The 15,676-nt window shown below is 36.8% G+C and overlaps 1 protein-coding gene across 1 annotated transcript in view; it reads left to right on the top strand.

Moving 5' to 3' along the window:
- Positions 1-15,676, top strand: part of LOC311611852 (uncharacterized protein C8orf34) — a gene marked incomplete at its 5' end in the record, with an annotated part of 230,278 nt that overhangs the window by 149,260 nt on the left and 65,342 nt on the right. The window contains one exon of the mRNA XM_084864358.1: positions 13,258-13,343. Coding sequence (XP_084720484.1) covers positions 13,258-13,343 — 86 coding nt within the window. The remainder of the gene's footprint in view (positions 1-13,257; positions 13,344-15,676) is intronic.

The raw sequence follows: 15,676 nt of genomic DNA, 5'->3' as shown, positions 1-15,676 counted from the left end.
TGAATTCATCCAAATTGACCAATTCAATGCCTCATCTATAATATTGAAACAAATATATACCTTGAGGCATGGGTTTGGATATTGTTCTAAAAAGCACATTGATAGCATCTCTTGCTGTACAGCATTTTGAAGTTAAGGTCATTCAGAAGCACCTGTTGTGTGTACCAAATGCATTAGATATTTAGAAATATTATCTCATCCTCTTCATCCTCTCAATTGAATGATTTTAGCTTTACTTTGCAATTGAGAAATGAAATTCACGAAACCATGTGAAGTGATTAAGGTAAAAAGCTTGGTAAATAGAACAGGTAGAATTTGAACCCTGCTCCATCTGACTTGAAAACCCAATTGTTGCTACTATACAGTGCTGCCTCCTAACTAGGAGTCAGATTTTTTATCCTATTTTTGGAATTAGACACAGTTTTCAAATTTATTTTACTGCATAATCCATTTTGGGGATAAAAGACTAATAAGGTCAAGTCAGGAATGTTGTTTATAAGAAGTAAAAAACCTGTCAAGTTATAAAAGTTCAAATAAAGCAAACAATGTTTTGCCTACATTATTGGGATAAAATAATTATCCTGTTTTAATAGGCTGTGAGTTTGGTAATTTATATAATACACTAGAAATTTGGGAATAATGTAGTAATAAGTACCTTCAAACTGAGTTTGAGTATTTATCCTTTTGCTAGTTAAACTTTAGGATAAAAATTAAATTGTTACTGTGAAGGAAAACACTACAGGAATTATGTAGTTTATAGGTATCTTGATTCTAGTTATTGCTATGTTTCACATAAGGGGAATAAAGTCATGTTTCTAATTCTTAGTGGACTTATTTAAAGTTCAAACTCTCTTCAGAGTTCTCTCATGAACATTAGCTTGTCAAAAGAATATTGAGGTGCTATGGTTGAATGTTTGTGTCTCCCCTCTCTCTGCACCCCCCCTCCCACATTCACATGTGGAATCCTAACCCCTGAGGTGATGGCATTAGAAGATGGGTCCTTTGAGAAGTGATAAGATCCTGAGAAAGTAAGATCCCTTACTTTCCAATTGAGTTACTTCAATTTGGCAATTGGCTCAATAAAATGATGTTTCTAACTTATCAGTTGAGTCCCCGAAAACAAGCAGAGCATGATGGTTAAGACCTTGAACTTTAGTGTCTAGCAGTGCCCCGGTTTCTTTTAGTTGATCAACCTTTGGCGAAGTGTTTCATCCCCCGTAACGGACACATAGGCACTGCACATGCCGCAGCTCCCATGCTCTTGTAGATGACTTCCAATTCGTTGAAGAGGATGGTGCCCACTTGAAGGGGCTCCACAAGAAGAGTGGAGAAATAGTGCAGTGTGCAAGGTGCTATATTTTTGTTCAAATAAATAATCTCCCTCAACAAGCAATATTTCTAAACATCTTACTGATTTGCTACAGAGGTGCCCCTGAAATTCCAATTTTGATAAGCCTTTTTTTTTTTTAAATGCCCACCATTAATTTTTTTATTGAATGTTTTCAAAGGGCCACAGTTTTGGAGGTAGGAGGATAGTTGTTCCATTATTGTCCAGGAAAACGGGCTGCCATAAAAAATAAGAACAAAAGACATTACGTGCATTTGGCTCCCCCACCTCTCCTTTGGGAATATTAAAACAAGCTGCTAGACAGAATGACACCAAGTAAAAATGTGTTACTTAAGTGATTTTGGAAATGATGACAATTTGGTTAAGAAAGGATTTGTGCTTAATGTGGTATTTCTGCGAATAAACTAATCATAGAAATTGCCATGACTGAAAATCATGAGTTTCTCAGTTTTGTGCATATAGTTATTATCAAGAATATCTATGTGATGTGAAAATCATTTTTAAAGGTATCCTAAAATATTTTCTTGCTTAAATACCCTTTCCAATAGCATAGTAGCAAAAGCACAATTGAACATGTTTTTCTCATATTATGGGAAAATTATTTTTTAAATTTAAGTGCAGTTGGTATACAACATTATATTAGTTATGTTAGTTTCAAGTGTGTAATTCAGTGATTCAGCATTTATGTACTTAACAATGTGATCACCCTACTAAGTCTAATAACCATCTGTCATCATGCAAACTTATCACAATATTATTGACAGTGGTCCCCTTCGCCATTTTCACCCATTCACTCTAACCCTTCCGGTAACTGTCTCTTTGAGTCATTTTTCCTTTTGTTTTACTTGTTCACTTTATTTATTTATTTATTTTAGATTCAACATATAAGTGAAACCATACAGTATTTGTCTTTCTCTGCCTGACTTATTTCACTTCGCTAAATGCCCTTAGCCCTCTAGATTCACCCAAGTTGTCACAAATGACAAGAATTAATTCATTTTTTTGTTGCATAATATTCCATTGGATGTCTCCCCCTCCTATCTGTCTATCTACCTGTCTATTTATCTACCTATTAACTATCTATCTACATATCATCCATCTATCCATCCATCTATCCATCCATCCATCCACACGCACACACCACATCTTCTTTATCAGTTTTCTATCAATGGACATCTAGGTTGCTTCTATGCCTTGGCTATTGTCAAATAAGGCTACAGTGAACATAGGAATGCATATGTTTTTAAATCAGTGTTTTTTATTTCTTTAGATGAATACCCAGGAGTAAAATTGCTGGGTCATATGGTACATCCATTTTTAGTTTTTTGAAGCATCTCCACACTGTTTTCCATAGGGACTGTACCAGTTTGCAGTCCCACCAACAGTGCACAAGGGTTCCCTTTTCTTCACATCCTGCCAGCACATTCTATTTGTTGACTTTTTGATAATAGCCATTCTGACTGGTGTGAGGTGGTATCTCACTGTGGTTTTGATTTTCATTTTCCTGAGTATTAGGAAACATCTGTTGGACATCTGTATATCTTCTTTAAAGAAATGTATTTTTATGTCCTCTGCCCATTTTTTTATTTGATTGTTTATTTTTTGTTGTTATTGAGCTGTATGATTTTCTTATATATTTTGGATAATAGTCTTTTATAAAAGTATGTCATTTGTGAATGTAGATTCCATTCAATAGGTTGTCTCTTTGTTTTGTTGATAGTTTCCTTTGCTGTGAAGAAGCTTTTTAGTTTGATGAAGTCCTATTAGTTCATTTTTGCTTTTGTTTCCCTTGATAAAGGGGACATATAAAAAATGTCAAATAGTTTAATAGGGAAGATTAATTTTAAATGGTTCTTCATTTTTCCCCCCATTTCTATTTCACTACTGGCATAATATGAGGCATTTTATATGAGAAATAGGAACAAATAGTGAAAAATTATACTATCCTTTTTTATTCATTTTCTGGGAGCTCCTTATTTACTCACTTGACATTCTGGACCTCCCTGGTACACATTCTAGTAAAATTGGAATTGCAATTACTTTAAATTATTTGTTATAGTAATTACCCTTATAATTGGATAACAATTCCTAAATTGCCTGCATAAGTCATGTGAAATGGAAAATTACATTTGTATTATATCTTTGCATATCTTCTATTACTTATTTTTATAACTACTGATCAATTAATTAATCTCAATAATATAAAATATATACTTTAGAATCACAGCAGACCAGATATATCATTACTATTAAAACAAAGAATACTAAGTATCATTACATTTTGCATTTTCTTATAACATTTCAGAATAAGAACCAAAGTTCACAGAGTATGTATTTATTTTCAATTACAAATGTTAGTGCTCAAAATATATTATGAAATACCTAAAAGGAAAAGCATAAGTTTGATGTTAATGGCATCATACATTATGTTTCTATGTCTATATTTTTTTCAGAATTTTAAATACAATAATATATTTTTTATTTAAAATCAGCAATTCTATAACATCTAAAACATGCCATATAAAAGCCAAAATAATAAATGAAGTCTGTGGGGGGAAAAAACACATTCCTTAAAATATGATAATTATCCAACCATGAATTAAATTAAGAAATAGTTAAGACTCTTTGGGAAAGTTTTATGTACATGCTGGATGTGGTTACCAATGCAAACCATTGGTAACCACAGAGAGTAAAAGTTCTACTATGAACAAATCCTATGATCATTTTAAGAGATCAAATGATTTGTAAATCAGAAAAATGCCTTTTAGACAAAGACAGTTAAAATTTCACAAAGCAGTATTTATATTCCCTGGTAAGTCATATATTTATTCTCCTATGCCAAAAGGCATCTTACCATCTTTATGCCTTTTATTGGCTTTTCCAATTAAGTAGACATTTGCGTTTGGTATTGTCCTTCTTAAGAATTTTAAAAGCATTGTTAAAAGAGTAAAGGAAGGTCTTTATCTGTCCTATAATAATCTCTTCAAGGACTCCATGTTCCTATTTTCCAAATCAACCTTGTTCTCAGATCATCAATTTGCTTATTTGCAAATTTTAGCATGCTTTTTAAACACTAAAACACAAGGCAATTTAATATCTAGTTATTAAAAAGCCATTTGTTACCCAAGTTTGCACTTACCACACAGGGTTCTATTTAAAACGAACAAACCAAGCTTCCTGCCCCAACAAACTTACACCTAGAACATATATCATTCTTAGAGGTAGTACTGATGTAAGACATTCAAATTGCAACTATTCATTGGCTGTTATGCATACATCAGTGCTATATGAAAAGCACTAAAGTAAAGCATTGAAGGGGGGGAAAGTAAGGAAAGAGACCAAGTTATGTTTGTATGCTTAAATGCCTTACATTTGACTGTGTTCTCCTGGAGAGGCCAAGTAATAAACCCCCACTTGTGAATGGCCCACATCTGATGTGCAACATGCCAGCTCACCTTCCTTAGGCTGCAGCCTCAGAATACAGGGGTTTCAGATTTCTAAGGAAATCTCAGGTTTTAAATCCTTTACCTCCCACTCCTCCTAATTAGTTGGAACTTGATGGGGCATTTTTTAAAATATATATTTTATTATATTTATTTTTTACAAAGAGGAAGGGAGAGAGATAGAGAGCTAGAAACGTCGATGAGAGAGAAACATCGACCAGTTGCCTCTAGCACACCCCCTACTGGGGATGTGCCCACAACCAAGGTACATGCCCTTGACCTGAATCAAACCTGGGACCTTTCAGTCCACAGACTGACGCTCTACCACTGAGCCAAACCGGTTTCGGCTTGATGGGGCATTTTTGTTCTTCACAGAAATATACAGCTTTAGAAAGAAGGATTGCCGAGGGACTACCTTTGGCTCATCCCTTCATGCTGGTTCCATATCTTGTAACATTTTTCTCAGAATTTGTGGTACTCATTGGCAACATTCTCTCGATTGCCATCTGTGGGCAGATAGAACCCTGCTAAAAATCTAACTCTCTCTGGGACCAAGTAATATGACCTATTTATTTGGGGATTTCAGTATGCCTCCTAATTCTACTAGTTACCACAACTTAATTTCAATTTTCCCAAATCTTATGCAATGGAAAAAGCAAAGAAACGAACATAAAGCATCTGACTAAGGTAGTACAACTATCGCGATAGCATTGAAAAGTCTAACAGTGTTCGGTATGCTCTGAGCCACAGAGCTAGGGCAGGATTGGCTACATACAATCTGAGTCAACCACCTGACGGATGCTTCCAGGGGACAGACAGAAGATGGGGTGGTCTTCTATCAGGTACATCTGCCAGGCAGCCGTCAGTTTCAGAACCATGAGTAAGCGGTCTCTGATTAAACGAAGGGCTGGCTAAGGAAGGAACAAATTTTTGGCAGTATTTCAAAAGAGTGTTTTGGCTCCCACCCAGTCCCACATTTCAACGTGTTAGAAATCAGAGCTTTAGAAAGACTCTTCACAGCTGTTCCTAAACTAGATGCCTGCTGACCAAGCCATTCTCGGATGGAGTCTGACTCTGAGATCTTCAGCCTCAGTAAAGTGCAATCATACCTGGTGGGAAGTAAAATTTTGAGTTCAGCGAAAAGTCAATATCCAGCAAGTGAAAGATATACAGCAACAGCCCCTGGTAGAGTCTTCTCTATTTTTGGCATTTGAGGCACAGTGCAATAGTGCACCAAAGTGAGGACACATGGACGGTCCCTCACCTTCTTTAGCTGTCACTATAGAGGGCACTAGAGAGGGCTGGCCCCCAGCCAGAGATATCATCAGCATCACCAGGGACCTGAGTAGAAACACAGATTCTGGGGCTATCCCAGCAATCCGTGTTTTCAGAATCTCTCCAAGTGATTCCAGTGCACCCTAAAAATCGAAGAGCCACTTCTTTACAGTGTCAAATAAGGACCTAACTGTCCATTTCTATTTAGGTAGATTTTTAAAGGGTTCCCTCAAGCTATGAGAGAAGCACACTTTGCCAGATCACTTTACGGACATGAAGTCTAGCTCAAAGTGTGCATGGACAGTGGTGGGGTAGGAAGCCTGAGGATTCTGGTGCCCAGGGCTTCCTCAGGCTCAGACATCACGTGGTTGGCTGCTTTCTTCTGGAGTTTCCTCAGCTCCAGAGAGGCCTGGCAATTTGAGTGTAGTCCTCAGATTTCAGGAAGGTTGTCAAGTTCCTAGGCTCGTCCTTTGTGTGAATAATAACCTGGCCAACATGTGTGAGTCGGTGGCCCTCATTCCAGCCATATCAACCTGGAAAATCTTGTAGCCTCCCAAGGTATGCAGAGAATCAGTTCTGCTCAGTGCCTCATGTGCTGTACCTGATTGCGAGTTGATATCTTACATCTGCATTGAGGTAAAGCAGAAAAGACTGAAAACGCCACATATCTATTCCACCATGTGCACTTGCCTTAGATTTGGTTTTGGAATGCTGCAGCCTCTGCCAGGAGGGTAATTAGCCGCGGAGATAGGAGGCCACCTATGGCAGCTGCATGTCTGCACTCAGGTATGCAGGAGGGAAACTGTACTTTCGGCGTATAAGACGACACTGTGTTCTAGTAAAAAGCCTGCTCAGATTGGCCAGAGTCAGAGAGGTGGTCTATTAAAAAAAGAACTGGTGTTGCCTCGGAAGTGGGGGGTAGTCTTATACAGCGAATATAGGCCTAAACCTATATTTTAACTGTAAAATTAGGGGGTCGTCTTATACGCCCGAAAATACGGTATACATTTGATTAGAGCTACAGATGGCTTGCTGGTCCACTTATCTCACTATCAGGAGATAGGAAGTTACAAGAGAAATTGAAAGGGAAAGAGCATGGTTTTTATCTCTCTGTCTCCATCAATCATGACATATTAGAGGGGAATGTTCAGAGGTGCCTGTCACCGAGAGAGAATTTAAAAAGCAGAATGTAAAGGCAGCCCTCGAGTGAAGGAGAATGTTATTCTAACCCATTCTGCTCTCAGGAGCAGGGTGCTTCATCCTGATGTACTGTCACTTACCCTCATGTCACATAAGCAGTGGGAGTCAAGAAAAAGCAAGACTGCCTACCGATGAAAGCTAGAAGGGAGATCTTGAAATCACTACAGTACTAAAATAAGGAACATCTAGGTACTGTTAGGCATTTTCTTTTGGCAAAGGAGAGGGGTGGGGACAGGGTATTTGCTGGGACACAGGCTGTGTTTGACCTCAGAGAAGGTTCTAAGAAGACCAGAGGGTCAGTGTCCAAAAGACAGAGTCAAAGTATTATAAGTACCCAAGGGTCAAACCGGCATGGCCCCGGGTAAGCAAAAATGCCAAATGGAGCCCAGGGTTTGGAAAAGGAGTGAGAGGAAGAAGGTCCAAATAATTAATTCCCTGAACAGCTGGGACAGGGGACAAGAGAGGCAGCGTCCCAGAGTGCTGCAGTGACATTTTTGGGGTAGAAAAGTATAGCAAGTGCTTAGTGACTTCAGACAGCTGCCATTTAAGGGAGATAGGAAACAGAGATGCGAGTTAATGTGCCAAGCTCTGCTCATGTGGAGGATGTCAGGCCTGGTCTCTCCCTTCAGGAAGTCCTCAACGTTAGTTGGAGAGATCGTGCAAAGACGCACAGGCTTCCTGCCAGACTGCAGCTCCTTATCCAAAGGAGGGTTTTGCTTCTGAGGCTTCCAGTACATTTTTTATGTTGATGACAATTTTGGCTTTTTTGAGACTTCAAAATTGAGTAAGCGACAAGAAGTTGTTATGGAGACCCATGGAATCTTACAATGGAAAAATGAACATTTAGGAAGAGACTTAGAAATAACTCAATTACTGATGTTCTAAAAGAGGCTTTGTGAATTAAAAGCAGACTTTGGAGGGGAAAGATAGGTTAATTTCTAACCCTTTGAAGATAATGGTTCAAAATGTCTTAAAACCAAAACTGTTTATTGTGGTTCCCCTGACCTAATCAACATGTATTATGATATACAATTTATTTTCCAGTGAAATCGAGTATCATACTCTTCAAAATAACTAAATTAAAGAGTAGAATGTCACCCTGGCTGGTTGGGCATTGACTTGTATACCAAAGGGTTGCTGGTTTGATTCCCCATCAGGGCATGTCCCTGGTGTGGGGTGTGTGAGAGGCTGTGGATTGATGTATCTCTCTCCATTGATGTTTCTCTTTTTCTCCCTCTCCCTTCCTCTCTTTCTCTCTCTGGAAATCAATAAAACATTTTAATAAAAATAATTGAATATCATATTTTGAAGTTCTATGTAGAGATTTTGAAACCCAGAAAGGGGAAGCCTCATCCTAGGACCTGGTCTGTTCAGCATCTCCACATGGATATCCAACTGTGACTTTACCCCTCCACCAACATGTCTAAAATGCCTTTGAAACTTACCATCTCCCCAAGTAAACTCTACATAATTGGCACTAAATTCCCCCCCCCCCCCCCCCCCCAGTTTCCTTACCGCCACAATGGCTCAGGACAGAAAATGATGATATTGTTTTGCTCAAAAACGCAAGCCAATTTATGAGATGTACTGTTGGCTCCAGCTACTGACTTTATCCAGATCAGTCCACTTCTTACGGCCTTTCCACATGGCCCTCGAATGATGTTATAAATATCCAAATGGCCCTTGGCAGAAAAAAAGGTTCCCCACCTCTGGATAGGAAAGAGGGCCTCTCACCCTCTATGAGAGGTAAATACAAGTCCAGGTGAAGACTTTTGTAGGTGCCATATGAGGGAAAGTACAAGGTCTTTATTCCAGATTACATAACTTTTCTGGGTGACACAGAAAGTAGGTGGACTTTTTAAAAAGACTTTGAGAGTAATCGAAGAAAGGAAAACAACCAAGAAGCCCAAATTCAAAGTTAGGGACCTTTGTTTTATACTCACTACTCTCCTAGAGTGTCACGGTTTCTCCAGCATTGTTCAGCTGCACGTGTTAGGGTTAGGGTCTGGTTGGGCAGTGATAGCAGAAGGACATGGGTCCATGGGAACTGAGAAGACTGAATAGGGCAGGAAGGGAATCAGGAGAAGCCAGATACCCAGGGGAAAAGTTAGAGAAAATAGAGACCTATGTCTAATTGAAGAGGAAGTGTTAGGGACAATGAAAGGGCCTAAAAAGGGTGAGTTTGTTGTTAGAGAACTGAATGTTGTGTTTAACAATTTCTGATGTAGGACAATTCTGAGGTCTCGGTCTTTGGGTTAGGGAAGGTGAAATGGAGGGAAGATATCCAGATCTGAGGTGGAGGGACTTTGAAACCAGTGAATATCCATTCATCTACTGATGGGCACTTGGGCTGTTTCCAGATCTTAACTATTATAAATCGCGGTACATTTACACTATGGAATAGTATACAACAATAAAAGAAAGAAGGATCTCTTACCTTTTCAGACCATATGGAGGGACTGGGACAGTATTTTGCTAAGCAACATAAGCCACTCAGAGAAAGTCAAGTATCACATGATCTAATTCATATGTAGAATCTAATGAACAAAATAGATCCAGAGACATAGAAGCATGGAAGAGACTGTTGAATATCAGAGACGGTGGGTGGGTGAGAGGGAAGAGATCAAACAAATAACTTGTATGCATATATGAATAACCCAGGGACTCAGACTGTGGTGTGGCAAAGGCCTGGGGCAGGGGGCAGGTGCAGGCCAGAAAGGGGAAAAAGGAATATAGTGTATGTAATACTTTCAACAATAAAGATTAAAAATTTTAAATTCAAAATTAAAAAAAAATGAAACAGTGGATAAATACACATGAACATGAAAATCCATCAAGATAATACTAATACTTGAGTTGAAGAAAAACATTAAACTTGAGCAAAGCTTTTGTAGCAGAAAGATAACAGGTTAATGTTTATAATCCCTGGTTATCTGAGGTGGCGTTTAGCAAGCTCTACTTTTAGAGAAATAAGGGGATATAATATTCTTAGAAGAGAAAAGGGTTTCATTTATGACAAGGAAGAGCAGGACACATTTTGTTGAGCGGGTGAGAATGTAGAAGGAAAGGAGTTTTAGAAAGCAAAGAAAAAATAAGTTTAGGGGTATGAGTAAAACTCTTGCAGGGAATAAAATGATTGAACTATTATTAAGCTATATTTCTTGGACTTGCCCACACAACCCTTGTTTTTACAGCACCTATTAACCTCTTACAGAAGTAGTGCTGTGTGGATTAGGGCTTGGGAAGCATTGGCAGAGCACTCAGGGATAGCAGGCTGTGAGGCGTTCCGCAGTGCAGTTGGTGCCAGGTCACGGTCAACTCAACTCTGAAGGTATCAGGATGAGCCAGATCCAGGGCCACCCAATTTGCTGGGCTGTTTCATGGCCACTTGTCTTTTCAGTTCAGCTATCTTGTGGCCTCTGTGAAATCAGGGGCAATTGTGATTTCTTTCCATCTCCACAACATGTGGCTTATTATCGAGCATATTAATAAATGTTAAATAAATATTTATTTTTACTGACGTTGGCAGGGAGCAAAATAAACTAACAACTTGTTTATTTATTGCTTTTTTTCTGCCTTTGATGGAGATTTCTTTTCCTTTTAGGTTTTTAACCTGATATTAAATACCCAAATGTTTAACAACTTTGACTTATACCTTTTATTACCTCATGTACCTACCTATGTTCTATCTTTGATAATTTTTATGAAGTGGGGCTAGATAAAAAGCTCCAAAAAGAATATTTGATATTGCTGATAAGTGAAGTATTTATTCTATCAATAGTTATTATTAGAAAAAAATGAAGAAATAGTTGGGCAGATATGAGACATAGCTAAAGCATTCATCTAAAAGTTGGGTTGTTTTTTTTTTTTCAAGTAAAATTTTAAAAAGTATAAAATCTATTTTAATGTTTTGAGAACCTCCACATTGTCTTCCATATTGGTCACACCAATCTGCATTCCTACCAACAGTGTGCTAGGTTTCCCTTTTCTCCATGTCCTTGCCAACACTTGTTTCTTAATTTATGGACAGTAGCCATTCTGACAGGTGTGAGGTGATACCTTATTGTGGTTTTAATTTGCATTCCTCTTATGATTAGTGATGTTGAACATCTGTATGTATATATATATATATATATATATATATATATATATATATATATATATATATTGGCCATTTGGGAACATTTCCAAAGAAACTAGAAACACTAATTTGAAAGAATATATCCACCCCTCTTTTTATTGCATTGTATTTACAATAGCCCATCAATAAATGAGTGGATAAAAAGCTGTGGTACATTTTCACAATGGAACACTTTGCAGCTATAAAATAGAAGGAACTCTTACCCTTTGTGACAGCATGAATGGATTCAAGGATATTATGCTAAGTGAAATTAGCCAGTCAGAGAAAGACAAATACCATATGGTTTTACTTACCGGTACCTGTGGAAACTAATGAAATGATTAAATAAACAAATAAAATAGAAACAGATTCATAGACACAGAGAACAGAATGACAGCTATCAAAGTGTGTGTATGTTGGGGGAGAGGGGGATTAGGGATCTCGGTGAAAGAAATGAAGGTATTAAGCAGTACAAATTGGTAATTGCAGAATAGTCATAGAGACGTAGATTACAGCATAGGGAATAGAGTCAATAATATAGAAGTAAATAAGTAGTGGGCCAGGTGGCTACCACTCTGTAAAGTACATTATTTTTCTAACCACTTTGTTGTATATATGAAATAAAGAATAATATTGAATATCAACTTAAAAAAATTTTAAAATTTATAAAATACACATATTTGGCCAAAAAAAAATGTTACAACTATTAAGAAGTTACCCTTGGAATTCTTTAATTAGCTGTTACTGTTTTTACTGTATTAGCAAATGTGTGTTTGTGTATAGAAGAGAATATATGTAAGTATAAATATATACTATATACAGAAACATGTAGAATTTAATATAGGAATACAAATGAAAATATAATTTATAATATGTATTATTACACAAAAGGTAGAGAAAGGCATGCATGTGTTTGAATATGCAAAAGTCAAATGCAAATTATTACCTGATTTCATTGGGGCATACAAAAGCAAAGATATAAAATAATTGAATATTTTAATTTTTAAGAGTGGTACAGTTATGAAATGTACTTGATTTTTTAAAATGCTATGTGTTATACATTTATTAATATTCTTCAGTGAGGGCATTTACCTTCAGCTAAATAAGAGAAAAAAGTAAGGGAACCGATAAAAACTCCAGTTTCTGGATTGTTTGATGTAATGTCCTCCAACATTAGCAGAGTTTAATCTGTTGTTCTTAGGACAGAGTTCCAACATTTATTGATGAACTCTACCTCCTTTGATAGCGTAGTTCACAGTGTAATATAAACCCAGACTGTTTGAATTGGGTTCTGCTAGTCTATTTTTCTCAGCATAGAGATGTGGATAGAGAGGCTCAGAAATACAATATATTGTCATAAAAGTACCTGCACAGCCTTCCTCTCCTGAAGAAGCCCCAGTGTCTGAGAACCTGGGAAGTCACATGCATTAGGGATCTTTACTTCCACTCTTGAGACTTACCTTGACCTGCAGGCCTTAGCTCAGTTTTGGTTTATTTGTGTACAATGGAAATCTTCTCGTGCCCCTGGACCCAGGAATCAGTTGAATATGCTGTTAGACTCTTGTTTTTATTCCACTTTCTCCCTTGTTGTAGTTTCAGTGAAAATATTTGCTTGTAAACTGTCCTCCAGTCAGGCTAAGAAGAAAAGCAATTTCTACCTAGACTAACCTTCCCATGTATACAGAAGAGAGGGGGGAAAAAAAGACTTTTCAAGGATAGTATAGCAAAAAACACCATATTACAAAGTCTTTGATACAATTTTATTTCTCCTTTGAAGAAGCATGTCTGATTTTAAAGTGTAAATAGTACCAATCCCCCAAAGAATATACTTCACACTTCTAATTCTTTCTAATTCTTTTTAAATTATTTAGACTTCAAGGAGACAACTTGGCAGAAAGAACAGAAGAGACGTCACAAATACTTCCTTCTCCAGAAGAAATAATCCTGGACTCTTTGAGTAAGTTTTGAATCCCACAACATCTACATAGCTGCCTGTCATATGTGTACCCCTCCTTCAGGATGGGTAGCAGGAGGTTAGGGGCAAAAGAGAATGGATTCTGAGGAGCAGGCTCTTAATGTCTGTGCCTGTTTGGGGTACAAACAGCTCCACTATATGTTGGCTATTTCCAAAATGTGTCACTAATTCCAGCTTGTTTGGGGTACTGCATATTGCTCACTCCCATTCTCACATCTTACTTTTTTACTGTATTAGCAAATGTGTGTTTGTGTATAAAAGGGAATATATGTAAGGATAAGTGTATATTATATATAGAAAAATGTAGAATTTAATATAGAAATACAAATGAAAATATAATTTATAATATGTATTATTACACAAAAGGTAGAGATAGACATGCATGTGTTTGAATATGCCAAAGTCAAATGCAAATTATTACGTGATTCCATTGGGGCATACAAAAGCAAAGGTATAAAATAGTTGAAATAGTTGAATATTTTGATTATTTAATAAATAGGTCCCTTTACTCTTCCCTGGCAGAAGTGTCAATATTATACATGATTTTGTTCCCTCTCTCCTCTTTATATTGAATTGTTCTCAAATCATGTCAATGTCACTTCAGAATTGCCTTTCCCAGCCAGCCTCCTCTTCATTTTCCCTGGTGCTCCTGGTCTGTGTGTTTGTTCTCTTTGTCTAGTTTAACAGCCTTGTTTGTCTCACCCCTCTTTAGCTCATTATCTTTTTTTTCTTTTCTTAAAGAAAACTGCTTAGATCACCTTCGTTTTTTATACTACAAAATTCAAACCCCTCAGCTTAGCATATGAAGTTCACAGCAGGGCACTTCAAAATGGTTGCTGAATAAATAAGCACATGTAATGTCACTACGATGGCATTAAAGGTACATCACTGCTTCATCGTCCCATATTTTAGAGGAAGCAGTTGGACATCCAGCTGGGATAGTTAAAGAGAAACAATAGGGGGGGGGATTTTTTTTCCATATCTGGATAGAGGAAGACGTCTTAAACAAGATGGAAAAATTCTTAATTATGAAATATAGAATCAACTCTAGGAAGTTAAAAACTGTTCATCAAAGGATGCCATAAAAAGTGAATAGCTATTCCACAAAGTAAGAAAATATATTTGAAATATATTTGTAACTAATCAAATATTAATATTTAGAATACATAAATAACATCTACATTTTTTTTCTATTTTGCTCAACCCCTCCATCCCCTGAACATCTACAATTTAATAAAGGTCAAAACAAATAGGAAAATAAGCAATAGGTATGAACTGACATTTTATGGAAGAGGAGAGACACAATTGGCCAGTGGACATTTGAAAGATCCTTAACTGTTCTGGTAATCCAGGGAAAGCAAATTAAGACCACAAAGAGATGCTGTGTTATAACCAATTGTTTGCCATTAATTAAGAAATTTGGCAAAACCAAGTGCTGGTGAAGACATAGATGAAAGAAAAGTCATACACTATAGGTGAGAATAAACAATTTTGGAAACTTTTCCATTATCTTAAAATCTTGAACATTTAAAGACTCTAAAACCTACGCATTCTACTTCTAAGAAAATACCTTAGCAAATCAAATCTTGTACCATGAAATGTGAACAACCCTTCTTAGTATGCTCCCAAAGAGGAAGATGGATAGACATTGTGGAACTGGTATATCGTAGGTAACTGAATGCATTTCAACTACACAGAAGATGGATGAAACTATTGGAGTACTAATAAATGTTACCAACTGTTTCTTTGTAAAGAGAGAGCCCTGATTTGTAGAAATTGGTGGTTTCCATAATATACTCCTGTTCAAGTTGAAATCAAGTAACCCATCTGAAATGGCAGCTAGGACTCCCAACTGGTAAGAGCAGGATATAGTTCACAGCTGAATCAATCTCAAAAGCATACTATTGACTTGGGGAATAAAGCAAATCATAGGATGAAATTTATGTAAAAGCTCAAACCTAGAAAATCTAAGTAATATGTTCTTAAGAAGGCATACAGAAGTGATAAAACTGTATTTAAAGAAGTGAATGAAAAGCTCAAAATGGTAGATATTGTCAGTGAGTAGAGGAAGCAAGGAGGTAAGATAAGAAAGTTGAACAAAGGTATATGAAGACTATTTAAAAGTTCTAATTCTTAGGTTAGGTTGTGTCTTGGGTGTTTACTGTATTTTATAATATAAATACACTATATATTATGCATAAATACTGTATATTTTGAATATGCTTTTTATATGTCAAGTATGACCCAATAAACATTTAAAAGTAAAGTGCAATGGGAACATACACCAATGCCAGTGTAGCACAATATAATGAAAT

Source organism: Pipistrellus hanaki (genome assembly GCF_964339955.1).
Source record: "Pipistrellus hanaki genome assembly, chromosome: 17".
In the NCBI taxonomy this organism is placed as follows: Eukaryota; Metazoa; Chordata; class Mammalia; order Chiroptera; family Vespertilionidae; genus Pipistrellus; species Pipistrellus hanaki.
The sequence above is the reverse complement of the archived record's forward strand: the minus strand, read 5'-3'. Positions and strand labels throughout refer to the sequence as shown.